At 40.1% G+C, this 14,025-nt stretch overlaps 1 protein-coding gene across 5 annotated transcripts in view; it reads left to right on the forward strand.

The window, feature by feature from the left end:
- Wdr33 (WD repeat domain 33) overlaps positions 1 to 14,025 on the forward strand; it is a 104,284-nt gene that overhangs the window by 47,944 nt on the left and 42,315 nt on the right. Inside the window, exon 8 of one of the 5 annotated variants that reach the window (XM_031365218.1) lies at positions 3,635 to 9,366. The exons of 2 other annotated variants lie outside the window; for them this stretch is intronic. In XM_031365218.1, the coding sequence (XP_031221078.1) occupies positions 3,635 to 3,822 (188 nt within the window). In that variant the 3' untranslated portion in view covers positions 3,823 to 9,366. Of the gene's footprint in view, positions 1 to 509; positions 612 to 3,634; positions 9,367 to 11,038; positions 11,503 to 14,025 lie in introns of those variants that run through there. 2 more of the 5 variants (XM_031365219.1, XM_031365220.1) reach the window with 2 other exon arrangements.

Here is a 14,025-nt window from a genome sequence, read left to right on the forward strand (position 1 = left end):
AACTCAGAAATCCGCCTGCCTCTGCCTCCCAAGTGCTAGGATCAAAGGCGTGCGCCACCACCGCCTGGTTTGACTTCATTTTCTTTTGAGAGCTAACTCACTAGCTAAGTATTTGAGTAGTGAAGGCAAACACTTTTGTACTTTTAACAGTTTTCAGTGTGATTATCAGTGATTTTATTACTTAGTACTTGATAATTTGGTCTTGACATGAAAATATATCAGAGTCTTCTAGAATTCCCTTCTCTGTGAATCAGAAAATACATATTATTTGGTCTACTCTGTCTTATGTTTTTTTGGGAAAGGAGGGATTAAGGTCTGGAAAATCAACCCCTTCTCAAAACAAACAAAATAAAAAAAGGAAGGAAGAAAAATTAAAGGGAATAAACTATTAGGTGTATCATTCTCTTTAAAATACAGCAACAGAGCTGACAAGATGACTTAGCAGGGAAATGTACTTGACAATTAAAATTAAGCTTGATGTAAACCTGAGATTGATTTTTTTTTTTTAGGACCCACATGCTGGAGAAACAAAGTCCTGAAAGTTGTCCTCTGACTTCCATATATGTTTAGTGATATGTGTGTGCCCTTTCCCAAATAAATATAATTAAAAACATTAACAGAAAAATCAAAAAATATAACTACTATTTATAGTGGCTGACCTTCTTCCCTCTGGCAGCTCCAGAATTCTAGGTACATAGTTTCTGTTTATGGGAATCTTGGATTCTTTTTAATTTTTTTTAACCATATGTGGCAGTAGCACAAGCCTTTAACCCCAGCACTTAGGAAGTAGAGGCAGGCAGATCTCTTGAGTTCAAGGACAGCCTGGTCTACAGAATGAGTTTTAGAACAACCAGTGCCACACACAAAAACCCTGCCTTGAAAAACCATGAATAAAACAAACGAAGACTAAATAACTTTTTCATGTGTATAGGTTCATGAACTGTGTATGCATGCATGTTCACTTGTGTGGGTATGTCTGTGTTGCAAGTGCACATGCTTATGGAGACCTAAGGCCCACGTCAGGAGTCTTTCTTGGTCGCTCTCTACTCCATTCATTGAGGTAGGGTCTCAGTTGAATCCAGAGCTTGTCTGTCCTCCTGCTCTGATCAACCAGCCTGTGTTTGTAAGTCCCTATCTGTGCCTTCTGAGCATTGGGATTACAGGTGGACCACTACACTGTCTTGACATTTATGTGGGTTCGGGGGATGATCTACACTCTGCTCAGGCTTCTGTAGCCATTTCTTTAACCACTAAGCAACCTCCTGAGCTCTGTCTCTTTGATCTACTTCAAACATTATTCCGCTGTGGCCAACAATTCTGGCTTTGAATCCTGCCTTTGCCAGGAGGGAAGGTGTCTCAGCTTGTGTGTCTGGGTCTAAATTATGGTTAATGGTGCTTTGCTCAGTCAGTCAGTGCAGGATAGGGTAATACACTTGTCTTGCTTATTATGTCAGATATACCAAGAGAAGATACTAAAAGGTATAGATAGCATAAGTGTGGGGAAAGAATGTTCATTTTAGCTGACTTAAGAGTGGGTTGGAAGTGATTAGGAGCTAGTAAAAGATTTGTTTAAGGGGAAAGATTGAGTTGAGAGTTAGGATGGGGTATGGTTAAACTGTTTTAGCAGGGATTTTTCACATTTAAATATATCATTACATATACATAAGTAAATGTATAAGCCAAATGCATATAAATATAAAATATCACTTGACCCCTTTTTTTTCCTTTTTCTTTTTCTATTTCTTTTTTCTTTTTTTCTTTTTCTTTTTTTTTGTTTGTTTTTTTCGAGACAGGGTTTCTCTGTGTAGCCCTGGCTGTCCTGGAACTCACTCCATAGACCAGGCTGGCCTTGAACTCAGAAATCCACCTGCCTCTGCCTCCCACGTGCTGGGATTAAAGGCGTGCGCCACCACTGCCCGGTTCACTTGACCTTTTTCTGTGAGGAGAAAACATGGTCTGATGATAAAGTCCTGGCTGGCCAGAGATCTGCTGCCTTTGTCTCAAGTGCTGGGACTAAAGATCTGTGCTATCATTAGAGATCTTTAAAACCCTCTCTTTTATGTTAATTTTTATATCTTTGCCCTTATGTCAGAATTATGGGCTTACTTAAGGAAATTTCACTCAGATTTCCCATCTCTAAGTTTATTTTTACTGTTTGCTTGTGCCCACTACTGTGTGTGTGTGTGTGTGTGTGTGTGTGTGTGTGTGTGTGTGTGTGTGTGTGTGTTTGGGAGACAGAGTCCCACAATACAGTGGGTCTCTGGTCTCTACTTCTCAAATACTGCCATTATGGGTGAGTACTACCATACTGGACCTTCTGTTTGGTCTTTGAATACATGGTTTTTTAGTCTTTCTTGACCCATTGGCTACTTTTTTAAAGTTCTAGGTAGGTAAATTCTTGTTTATTGAGATATTATACTGAGTTTTATTATATAGATTTATAGCAAAATTTTCATTCCATTAGTATGTTTCAGTAGGTTTATAGTGTCTTGAAATATGTGTTGTTTATTTTGAACTTTGTTTTAAAGACAGGGTTTCATGTATCTCAGGCTACCTCAAACTTACTATGTATCAGAATGCTTCTGAACTTCCAGTATATGCAGTGGTGGGAATTGAATATAACTTTCATGAGTGCCTGGCAAGCATTCTACCAAGGAAGCTTTACTGCTGTACCTCTCTTTGAATCCTAAACGGGGTGTGTGTGTGGCGGGGGTTGAGTACAGGGTATGAAGGTTAATGGACAGATTCTGCTTCCAGACAGGTCTCTCCCGCCACTGCAGGATCCAGAGGTTTAACTCAGTTTGTCAGATTCACGTGGAAAGTACCTTTCTCACATTTTTGGCTCCTAATTTGAACGTTTTTAACAATCATTTTAATTAGGGTCAAATTGGTATTGTGGCTGAGGTGCAGGCCTCAAACCCCAGCACTTGGTAGGCTGAGGTAGGAGGACTCCTATGAGTTTGATACCAGCTAGGACTATATAATGAGCTCTAGGCCACACTGGGCTGCACAATGTTCAATAACACAGAGCAACCAGATCCTCTACTATGAGTATTAGATCAACTTCTGCTGCCTTCCAACCTGTTTTTCCCATCATCCTTTGAGGTTTTTCTTTTATTACTGGTATTCCTAAGACTGTGCAGTGGTGGTGGGGGTTGGGGGAAAACCAATTTTTTTTCAAAGTTTATGTATGTGTATGTACCTACAGGAGTTATATATGCCATGTGCATGCAGGTACCAACAGAGACCAACAGATCTTCTGGATCTGGAGGTCAAGGCAGTTGTGAGCTGCCTGATGCGAAGTGCTAGTAACTAAACTTGAGTCCATTGTGAGAACAGTTAGTGCTGTTAACCATTGGATCATCTCTCCAAACCTGAAGAAACATTCTTGCCTAAGAAGAGGGTGAGAGGCCTTTGTGCTCCTACACTGCTTTGACTCTGGTTCTGTGTTCCTTCTGATGACTGAGGCTATGGAAACCACACTGGTACACATCCTGACATCACACAAGTCCCCAACAATATGCCTCCCTGTTGCACATACCTGACTAACCAGCATTATTTTCACTGGGGCATATTGACCATGTGATTTCTACATGCTTTCCTTATAAAGGATGCATAATCTCTGGTTATACAGATACAACACAAGGAAAAAGCACACTGAAGGACCCTGCTTGGTATATGCTGTACCAGGTTTCCATTCTACCTGGTGAAATGGATCTACTGTGTGTTGGCAAGTCTTCTCCTGGAAGGTTGGGAAATTCACAATGGATGACAGTAAGGGCAGACATTCCTGACCTGTGTAGAGTCTCACTTGTAATTTGATTTTTATGAGCAGCTCCATTTCCTAAGCAACCTGGCAGAAGATCAAGTACAGTGTAAGATGCATTGCCCTCAGTCATGCACAGTAACAGATAGACTCTGTTTTATGCATCCAATAGAAGTTAGAATTGGACAGATGTAAGGTCCATTCAAACATCACTGCTATTTGAGAAAGGTTATGCTCTGGAAAAGAACTGGGTAGATTAATGCAGACGTGATTTTTCCTGAAAATTTCTACTTTTTGTCGTGAGGATTTGTTGAAAATTTAAAGTGGAAGTAAAATAGTAAAATGTTCTTTTCCAGTCCTGTCACCAAGGTGATTGCCATTTTGTTAATAGTTTTCTCCGTAGTCCCCTACCCCCTTTTTTCTCTATTTGAAACAAGAATATTACGGAGTTGAGGCTGGCCTCAAACTTGATAGGTAGCGTGGAGGATGACCCAGAACTTCTGTTTACCCTGCCTTTGAACCCATGGTACTGGGATTGCCATCAACATGCCTGACTGTGTTATATATCTTCCTAGAATTCTTTTACAGATATTAAAAAAAATGTTCTAAAAAATTACCTCAGAAAGGAGTTTACATTACATTGCTCAGGTGATCTTTGCTTTTCTCTCTGTCCTTCTCTGCCTTTGACTGCTGTGTAATGTTTTATAGCGTGTGGCTACCATAATACTCACACACGCACGCACTCCCCCTACCCCCCACCCCACATGGTCTGGAGTTAAAGCAAAGTCCTTGTATTTTGCTAGGACACAGGGTTTTTGTTTTGTTTTTGTTTAAGGGGGGGAAGCAGCAAGGGATGAGAAGACGGCAAGAGTTCACTCAGTAAAGTGGCTGGTATGGGACACAAACCATGGCGACCTGGAGCGCACGTCTTTTACATTATACATATGCTCTACTGTCTGTGGCTTCACTAAGACAAAAGTTCATTCTAAGTTTCTGTGTGCTTGTATATTTGTATCTCCTCATGGAAACTTAACTTTTAAATTTATAACATAAGAGTGTGTAATTATACACCCTCCCTGGGAGGATACATTGTCTTCAGAAGCCATTAATAGTACTTAAGAAGGTTCTTTTAGGTAATCTCTTTATTTAATTAGAATACCTTATTTTTATTTTACTTATATGAGTATTTTGCCTTCTGTGTTGTGGGACACTGCATCTCCCGGACCCCCTAGAAGCTAGTTAAAGAATGGTTGTACGCTACCCTGTGGAGCTCAGAACTGAACTAGGGTTCTCTGCAAGAAGATCAAGTATTTTAAACCATTTTCCAGCTCCTCCATATTCCAGTTTTTAGAAGAATTAGTTTCGTGTGTGTGTGTGTGTGTGTGTGTGTGTGTGTGTGTGTGTGTCCCCCTTGGAGTATGGATACAGATCATTTGTGCACAGGAGCCCCTGGAGCTTTGAAACTACTCTGTGGGAACCAAATTCAAATCCTCCGCAGAAGGAGTCAGCTCTCAACCCTTGAGCTATCTCTAGCACTACTCTTCAGATTTTTAACTTTAAAATTTTAAATTACAAAAGTAATACAAGGTACTAACTCTTTCTGACCATTTAAGGAGTGGGAATATGCCAGTCTTCTCTTAGAGATCTCCAAAGATAGTTTTTGTTTTAAAACTCTGGTTATTAGAATGTCAAATCACAGACTTTCTATTTTCTGGCATAGTGTGTTTTTGTTTCCTGTTCTGAAAGGTGAGCAGCTCAGTGATCTTGCCCCTCTACCTCTGTCTCCTGGTTTTGTATAAATGAATTTTAGTTATTTTAGGAGGTTTATTATTGCTTTACATGTTTGTGTTCTTTCCCTTTTTCTTTGTTATTTCAAGATAGGGTTTCTTTGTGTAGCTCACGCTGACCTGGAACTCAGAGATCCACCTGCCTCTGCTTTACATGTTCTTACATCTTAAGTTTTTGGTCCCTGATTTTCGGGAGTATATCTCTCAGTTCATGATTAGCTTTCTGAAGGAAATCTGTTCCTCCTAAATTTTTTTTCTTTCACTTTCCTACTTTTAATTTTTCTTCACATTATAAAAGATATATAATAATTTTTCTTCTTTTTCTTGTTTTTAACTTTAAGAAGTGGAGGCTGGAGAGATAGGTCAGTTGTTGAAGTACTTGCTACCTGTGTTTAGGCCTCCAAACTCAATTAAAGACAATCAAAACAAAACAATACAAAAAACCAAACAAACAAAAAAGCAAATGAAAAAACAAAAAAACTTAAAACTAGGCATGATGGTTTTCTTTAGAGGAGGAAGCAGATCAGAATTACTGGCCAGCAACCTTTAAAGAAAAAAATAAGCCAGGTGGTGGTGGTACATACCTTTAATCCCAGCACTTGGGAGGTAGAGACAGGCAGATTTCTGAGTTCGAGGTCAGCCTGGTGTACAGAGTGAGTTCCAGGATAGCCAGGGCTACTCAGAGAAATCCTGTCTCGAAAAACCAAAATAAAATAAATAGGAATGTGCCACCTGGGGAACAACAGCTGAGGTTATCCTCTGGCCTCCACATGCAGGAACACAAATGTGGGTACATGCCACACATGACAACACCCCTCCACACACACAAATTCTAAGGACTGGAAACCAGGAAACAGCATTTCTTTTTGGTTTTTTCGAGACAGGGTTTCTCTGTGTAGCCTTGGCTGTCCTGGAACTCATTCTGTAGACCAGGCTGGCCTTGAACTCAGAAATCCACCTGCCTCTGCCTCCCAAGTGCTGGGATTAAAGGAGTCCGCCAGCCACCTCAGCCCGGCAAGAAACAGCATTTCTCCTAAGGCTGATTTTATTACTAGTTGAAGAGCAAAGTACTGTAATTAGACTTTAGGAATTATATTGCTGTGTCAGTTGGAAACTGTTCTGCCCATTGAATATCAAGCTAAGTTAAACTTGGCATTCTCTTTTAAGTGTTTATTGTTTTGTATGTGTTTGAATGTGTGTGTGTCATGGTGATGTATTGAGGTCAAAAGACAGCTTTTGAAAGTTTTTCTTCCTTTCCAGTAGGCTCCAGGGATCAAACTCAGGTTGTTAAATTTGCACACCAAGTACCTTTACCCACATTCTTGCTGTCCCGTGAGTTTCTTAACTCTTTCATTTTATGAGCTATTGAAAGTATCATAATTAGGTTACATCTAGTTGTTATCTTCTACTTGTTTTTCTAAGTGTCAGTAAAACTTTCATCTGCAAATTTTATGGTTTTGTTTTCTTAAGATTTATTTTATGTGTATGAGTGTTTTGTCTGTGTGTATCTAAGTACACTGTATGTGTTCCTGGGACTTGTGAAAGCCAGAAGAGAGCACTGGATTCCTGTGGAACTGTGAGTTAAAGACTGCTGTAAGCTGCCAAGTGGATGCCTGGGAACGGACTCAGGCCCTCTGCAAGAGCAGCCTGTGCCCTTAACTGCTGACCCAATTCTCAAAGTTTAGATAGTTTTGCATTTTGAGCAAATAAATTTTATCTTACTTAAAAAATTTTTATTTTAGCTATTTTTTATTTTAATGTATTTGAGTGTTTTGCCTTCTTGTGTGCCTGTGTGCCACATGGGTGCCTGGTGCCTAAGGAGGTCAGAAGAAGGTGCTAGATCTGCTGGAGCTAGACTTACATACATTGTGACCTATCATTTGGTTGCTGGGAATTAAACCCAGTTTCTCTGGAACTGCAGTCAGTGCTTTTAACCACTGAGCCATGTGTCTAGTAGGATGTAGGGTCTAAAGAGCTTTTCCCTCAGAAATTTTTAAATTCACTTTTTAATCTTTGAATTCTTTGAGTATTTAATACAATGTTTTTGTTTGTTTGTTGAGATAGTCCCATTATGTAGCCCTGGCTGGCCTCTAGTTGGCTATGCAGACCATGTGGACCTCGAATTCACAGAGGTCCAGTTCTTCCTGCCTCTAAATGTTGGCTTCTAAGACTTACTGGCCTTTGTCACTATGCCAGACTTCCTTCCAGAACTGAAAGGCCTTCATCATTTTTGTTGACAAGATGCTAGTTAGAGCTCCTTGTTTTTTGACTCTTATGTTGCCTTCTTTCCCCTGTCAAGTTTGAGACAGAGTCTCACTATATAGTCCTAGCTGGCTTAGTGCTTATTATATAGAGCAGGTTGACATCTTTAGGCACTTGCACACACTTTGGTTTTTTTATGTATGTAGCCCTTGGAGGCCTGAAGAGGGCAGTGGATCACTTGGAGCTGCAGTCACAGATGGTTGTGAGCTGGCCAGCTACGTGGGCGATGGAACTGAGCTCCGGTCCTGAAAGAGCAGCAGGTTCTCTTCACCACTCTACCATCTCCAGCCCTCCTGGGTAGTTTTAGTTACTACTTTTCTGTTTTTAGGTGAAAATACTCTAAATTTCAGCTTTCTTGGACTCCTTTAATTTACAGTCTTCATTCCATTTGAATATTTTTTCTTCTTTGTTTCCATTTCTCTAAAGCTCATGGAACTTCTATCAGTCAGATGTTGAGTCTGATACTCAGCACATCTGGTGATCTTTATTTTACAAGTTACATGTCATGTTTCTTTTTCAAGAACTCTTTCCTACTTTCTGTTGTCTTCTGGACTTCATTTTTCTTAGTGGTTTGTTTCATTGTTTTCTCTGCCAGGTTTTTTGTTACTTCCTTGTTGAAGGAACCCAGGACCTTGACACATGATAGATAAGTACTCTACCACTAGCCTATACCTTGTCCAGTATGTTTGCTTTTAGTGGTTAAAATCTCTTGAAACTCTTGGATAGCCATTGAAGCATATGTTGTTTGGCTCCTTCCAATATTCACATTTATTATTCTTAGAGCCACTTGCTCTTGGTCTTTCTACTTAAGTTTTATCAAATTTGTAGCAATTCTCGGTCATATATTTAAGTAGTAGCTTGTTTTAACTCTTAAAATTTGTAGCCACCAGCAGCAGGTTATGAGGTTCCTGAGAGGAAAGATGGGGTTTAATGGGGGGGGGTGAGAGAAGAATGAGACCAAGACAAAATTTCTGATCAAGGCTCAATGTTTACTTAGGAGTCTGAGTTTATAAATGGAGAAACCCATGTCCCCACTATGTCAGGATCTTGTTGCCTCCTCTTCCACATCTAGTTGCTTTGTCAGGCAGACAGGCTCAGCAGGTGGTGGCTCAGGCAGACAGGCTCAGCAGGTGGACAATAGACTTCACCTAGGTCGCAAGGCTCTACCCTAGGTAGGCTAGCTGGCTGTGGAGTGCAAGGTCTGAATTAGCCTGCTTCAGACTGGGGAGAAAGGCACAAAAATTGGTTAGCTATCTCATCTTTTGGATTGAGGTCCATTGTTTTCTTAGAAGGTAGAACTTGTTGTAATATATGTGTAGTAAGGAGAGTGGGAGGAACAAACACAGAGTAAATAGGCAGCTGCCACATTTACCAAAGGTAGTCTGTTAGTTTATTCTTTGGGTTCAATTGCCTTTTCCGATATTGTGCCCCATCCTTGTTATTGAACTGCCACTAAACATAAGAGCCTTTACTGCAGTTTGTTTTGTTTTTGTTTTTTTTTTTTTTTTAATTTTCTTTTTCTTTTTTTAAATTTTTTTATTTTTTATTTATTTTATTTTATTTTATGTGTATGAGTACACTGCAGCTGTCTTCAGGCGCACCAGAAGAGGTCATCCAATCTCATTACGGGTGGTTTTGAGCCACCATGTGGTTGCTGGGATCCGAACTCCCGACCTTTGGAAGAGCACTCAGTGCGCTTACCCGCTGAGCCATCTCTCCAGACCCCCTTTACTGCAGTTTTACTTGTGTTTCCATCCATCCATCCATTCATCCACCCACCCACCCACCCACCTCTGTGTGAATATTAGTGAAGGTCTGAGGATAGCTTGGAGGAGTTGGTTTTGTTTGTTAGCCCTGTGTCTGAACTCAGACAGTCAGGCTTAGAGGCTTGCACTGTTGCCCACTGTGTCATCTGCTGAGCTGAGCCTTGACTGTAACCGAGGATATTACTTGTATCCATTGTTAGTTCATTTTGCATTGAGATCATGATTCCATGCCAAGGCTTTTACATTTGAGACTTCCTTGCAATAGATTTCTAGTTTTTGGCCAAGCATTCTCCCTACTTTTTTTATCATTTTGCTTTTTGTTGATGTCTTTTGAATTTGTTGCTGTTTTTGAAGGCAAGGTCTTATTAAGTAGCTCTTGCTGTCCTGGAACTCTGTAGATCAGGCTGGCTTTGATCTTAGGGAGATCTGTCAGCTTTAAGGGTGCTGGGATTAAAAGCATATGTCAACACATCTGGCTTATTTCTTTATTTCCTGACCTTTTTGTTTCTGACCTGGGCTGGTTCACCCTTTCTTAGGCAGCTTGGTGGTCCTTCACTCCTAGGCTGTCATTAGATTGCTTCCAAATTTAGGGCTAACCCGGTCCCCATAGTTCACTATAGCTCAGAACTCCTTGGACTCAAGTGATCCTTTCAGTCTTTCAGATAGCTTTCAGTAGTCTCAGGACTACTACCATGACCATCTTAATTCTCCATTTTTTTTTCTTTTAAAGGCACCTCTTAAAAATGTCAGTATGAGGCTGTAGAGATGACTCAGAGGCAAGACCACATAGCACTCTTGCTGAGGACCTGCGTTCATTTCCCATCATGCCCACATCAGTTGACTTACCCTCCTGTCACTCTAGCTCCAGGAAAATCCAATGCCCATGATCTTCTCCTGTCGTGGCCCCCACAGGCCCCTACACTCAAATTTACATAGTTCTATACACATAATTAAAAATAATAAAAAAGTTAAGTACATGTAGACAACTTAAATCTGTGTTTCTCATACTTGCTAGATGGCAGACATTCTACCACTGAACTGTCCCCTGCCCCCAAATCATATAGTTTAAGGTTGTCCATAGCATTGGAAGATTTAGAGGTAAGTGACCAGTTAAAATAAACATTCATGAGTTAAACCTATTACTACTTTTCACGAATTCCATAAAATACCATATCATACTTTAAAATAGAGAAAATGATGTAAAGAAAGCCAGCAAATATTTACACCTTAAGTAAAAAGGGAGGGATTGATATATTTTTACTATTGGAGATAACATTTTAGTCTAGTGGAATCTATAGTAAAAAGTATTGTGTTCTTGATTGTGTGTGCATGTGTTTGCATTTGTGTGTCCGTTCGAGAGTGTGTTGGGAACCAAACCAGAGGCTTGTACAAGCTAAGATGCTGAGAATTAGAGTTAGTGTCTGAGAATTAGAGCTAGTGTCCTTTTATTTTTTTAGGGATCATTTGAGAAGTGGAAATGAAAGGACTTACTTTGGGAAAGGGCCCTCAAGCCACTTTGTGCCTTCTGTGTTCTTCCCAGTGGCAGCAGCTGTTGGGTAACTAGGTCTGTTGGAATATTCCCACCGTGAGCTCCTCCAAGACAGACATTGGATTAGAACTAAAGCTCTGATTTATTGAGTATCCCAGGCATGATGCTAAGTGTTTCATGTATTTAATATCTGAAATAATCTAGTATTTGAATAGTAATCTCCATTTTACGCATGCCAATATTCAGACTTACTAAATGCTCACTAATTGCACAAGGAGTAGCCAGTACAATGACATCTGAGCTACAGGCATATTTGGTTTACTTTTTTTTTTAAGTTTCTGACTATTACCTATATTGTATAGGGTTTGAGTACTGAACAAAAGTACCTACTGGAATTAAACTGTATTAAAATATATTATTCTTGACTCCAAATTATTTTATGTGTTCTTTATCATACAAAACTAATTCTAAAAGCTTTATATATTTATTTTACTTGTGTAAGTGTTTTGCTTGAATGTTTGTATGTGCACCATATGTGTACTTGGTATCTGAGGGAGTAAGAAGCCATCAGATTCCCCAGACTGGAGTTATAGACGGTTGTGAGCTATCAAATGGGCTCTGGGAACCAAATCCAGGTCTTCTGGAAAATTAACAAGTGCTCTTAACTGGTGAGCCATCATCCCAGCCTACAATTTAACCTTTTAAAGTTATTTCCTTTATTTATTAAAGAAATTTTTTTTGAAACATTATGTGTATAAATGTGTGTTATGCATATGTGCTAGGTTCATGCCTGGTTCTGGAGGAGGTCAGAAGAGGGAGGTGGGTCCCCTGAAACTGGAGTTAGGCATGGTTCTTGGAGCCACCTTATAGATTCTGGGAATTGAACTTGGGTCCTTTTCCAGGATCATCCATCAAATGTTCTTTTTTTTCCTAAAGATTTATTTATTTTATTTATATAAGTATACTGTAGCTGTACAGATGGTTGTGAGCCATCATGTGGTTGCTGGGAATTGAATTTAGGACCTCTGCTCGCTCTGGTTGGCCCCGCTCACTTTGGTCAACCCTGCTCGCTGAAGTCCAAAGATTTATTTATTATTATACACTGTATAATGTACACTGTAGCTGTCTTCAGACACCAGAAGAGGGCGTCAGATCTCATTACAGATGGTTGTGAGCCACTATGTGGTTGATGGGATTTGAACTCAGGACCTTTGGAAGAACAGTCACCCAGCCCCCATCAAGTGTTCTTGACTGCCCCCTAACTAGCCCCAGCTCCCTTTAATCACACAGTCTCTATAGCTCAGACTTTTCTCACACTTGTTCCTTTTGCTTTGGTTCTTTGAATACTGATACTACAAGTGTTTGTGCCCAAGGGTTACTCTTTTCCTGTGCAAGGAATTACTGAAGGTTATACTCATTAGATTCCCAGAATTCACTCCTGACACTGCTCAGAGGAGGACAGAATAAAGCCATCTGTTTGACTGAGAATAATTTTTGCCTTGTTTTGTGGTATTGAAAATTGAACCCATGGCCTCATCTGGTTGGTAAGTAATCCGCCACTGAGCAACTGTCTAACTCCATGAGGTTAGTTTTGTTTTTAGACAGGTCTCATTGTGTGGCCCTGTCTACTCACAAGAGATCTGCCAGCCTTGCAGATCTCCTGAGTATTGGCCTTAAGGTGTGTGCTCTCACACCTGGCCCACACACTTGGCTTTTAACAAAAAAGATTTATTTGATTTCTGGGTTTTTTTCTTTTTTCTTTTAAGAAGAAGTTCAAACCTGTTAGACCGGCACGTGTAAGGCTGAGGCAGGATTATTCCAGTGTCAAACCTAGCCTGGTTTAAGGTGGAGGGACAAAGGGAGGGACAGAAAAAGAAAACTTTAAAAGTTCCTGTGATCTTTATTTCGTGCCTCTGTTATAATAAGGCTTTGATTAGCTTTCAAATTCTAGATGCAAAGCTCTTTTGTTTGTTTTCTGAGATAAGTCTCAACTGTGTGGCCTTGGCTGGCCCAGAACTCACTATAGATCAGGCTAGCCTCTGGGGTTCTGTGTGCCTTTGGAGTGCTGGGGTTAAGGAGTGGACCATTTCACCCAGCTCAGAGCTGTTTTTCTTCATGTCAGATTTTCCAGGATTTTTCCCCACTGCCTTAGACTCTGTGTTTCTGAATGATTTCATTGTATTTTGTCACCTGTCTCTCAGCTAGAATTTGTTAGATACTTTCCTCGTGATTAGACCGCAGATTTCTGGTTTGTGGAAGAAGCTCAGAGTGCTGTTTGGATCTCATTATCAAGGATGCACACTGTTGCTATGACTTGATGTTCCCCTTGGGTATGTCCTTTTCCACTGTACCTCTAGAAGGGATCCGTGATACACAGCTTCCACTCAACAATCAAGGAGTTACATGTCTTAGTTTCCTTGAGTAGAGTAACTACCTGTACTATGCCTGGGGGATTCCACTCTAGCCCAAACATAATCAGTTATTTAGTCAGTATGGACTAAAAAAGTGTTTATTGAGATATGTTTAATATGATGGAATCTAAGTAGTATATAATCATCTCTCATTTGAAGTTTTTCTCATTTCTGCATGTAAGAAATGAGGTTGTCAAGATCCATTTGGAATACATGTCATCTCAGAATCCTCATTGTGCAAAGAGCTAGAAAAGCATTAGAATAATGAGAAGTTCTACAGCCTGGAGGAGATTGTGCAGTAGACCCCAGCTCCTAGCAGTATTTGGGGATTCGTGTGACCTGGTTCTCATGTAGTACATTTTGTCACAGTTCTTTCACTTCTTTTGATAAAGCTATCATTCCACATTTAGCTACAGTTAATGCTTCAAATAGCCATGATTACCATGAGGTTAATGAAATACCTGGCTAGACTAGGTATGTAGACTTCAGTTGGCCATTATCTAACGAACTGAAAAGGAACTAATTCACACGCACACACACACAC

The sequence above is a fragment of the Mastomys coucha genome, unplaced genomic scaffold (assembly GCF_008632895.1).
Source record: "Mastomys coucha isolate ucsf_1 unplaced genomic scaffold, UCSF_Mcou_1 pScaffold13, whole genome shotgun sequence".
Classification (NCBI taxonomy): Eukaryota; Metazoa; Chordata; class Mammalia; order Rodentia; family Muridae; genus Mastomys; species Mastomys coucha.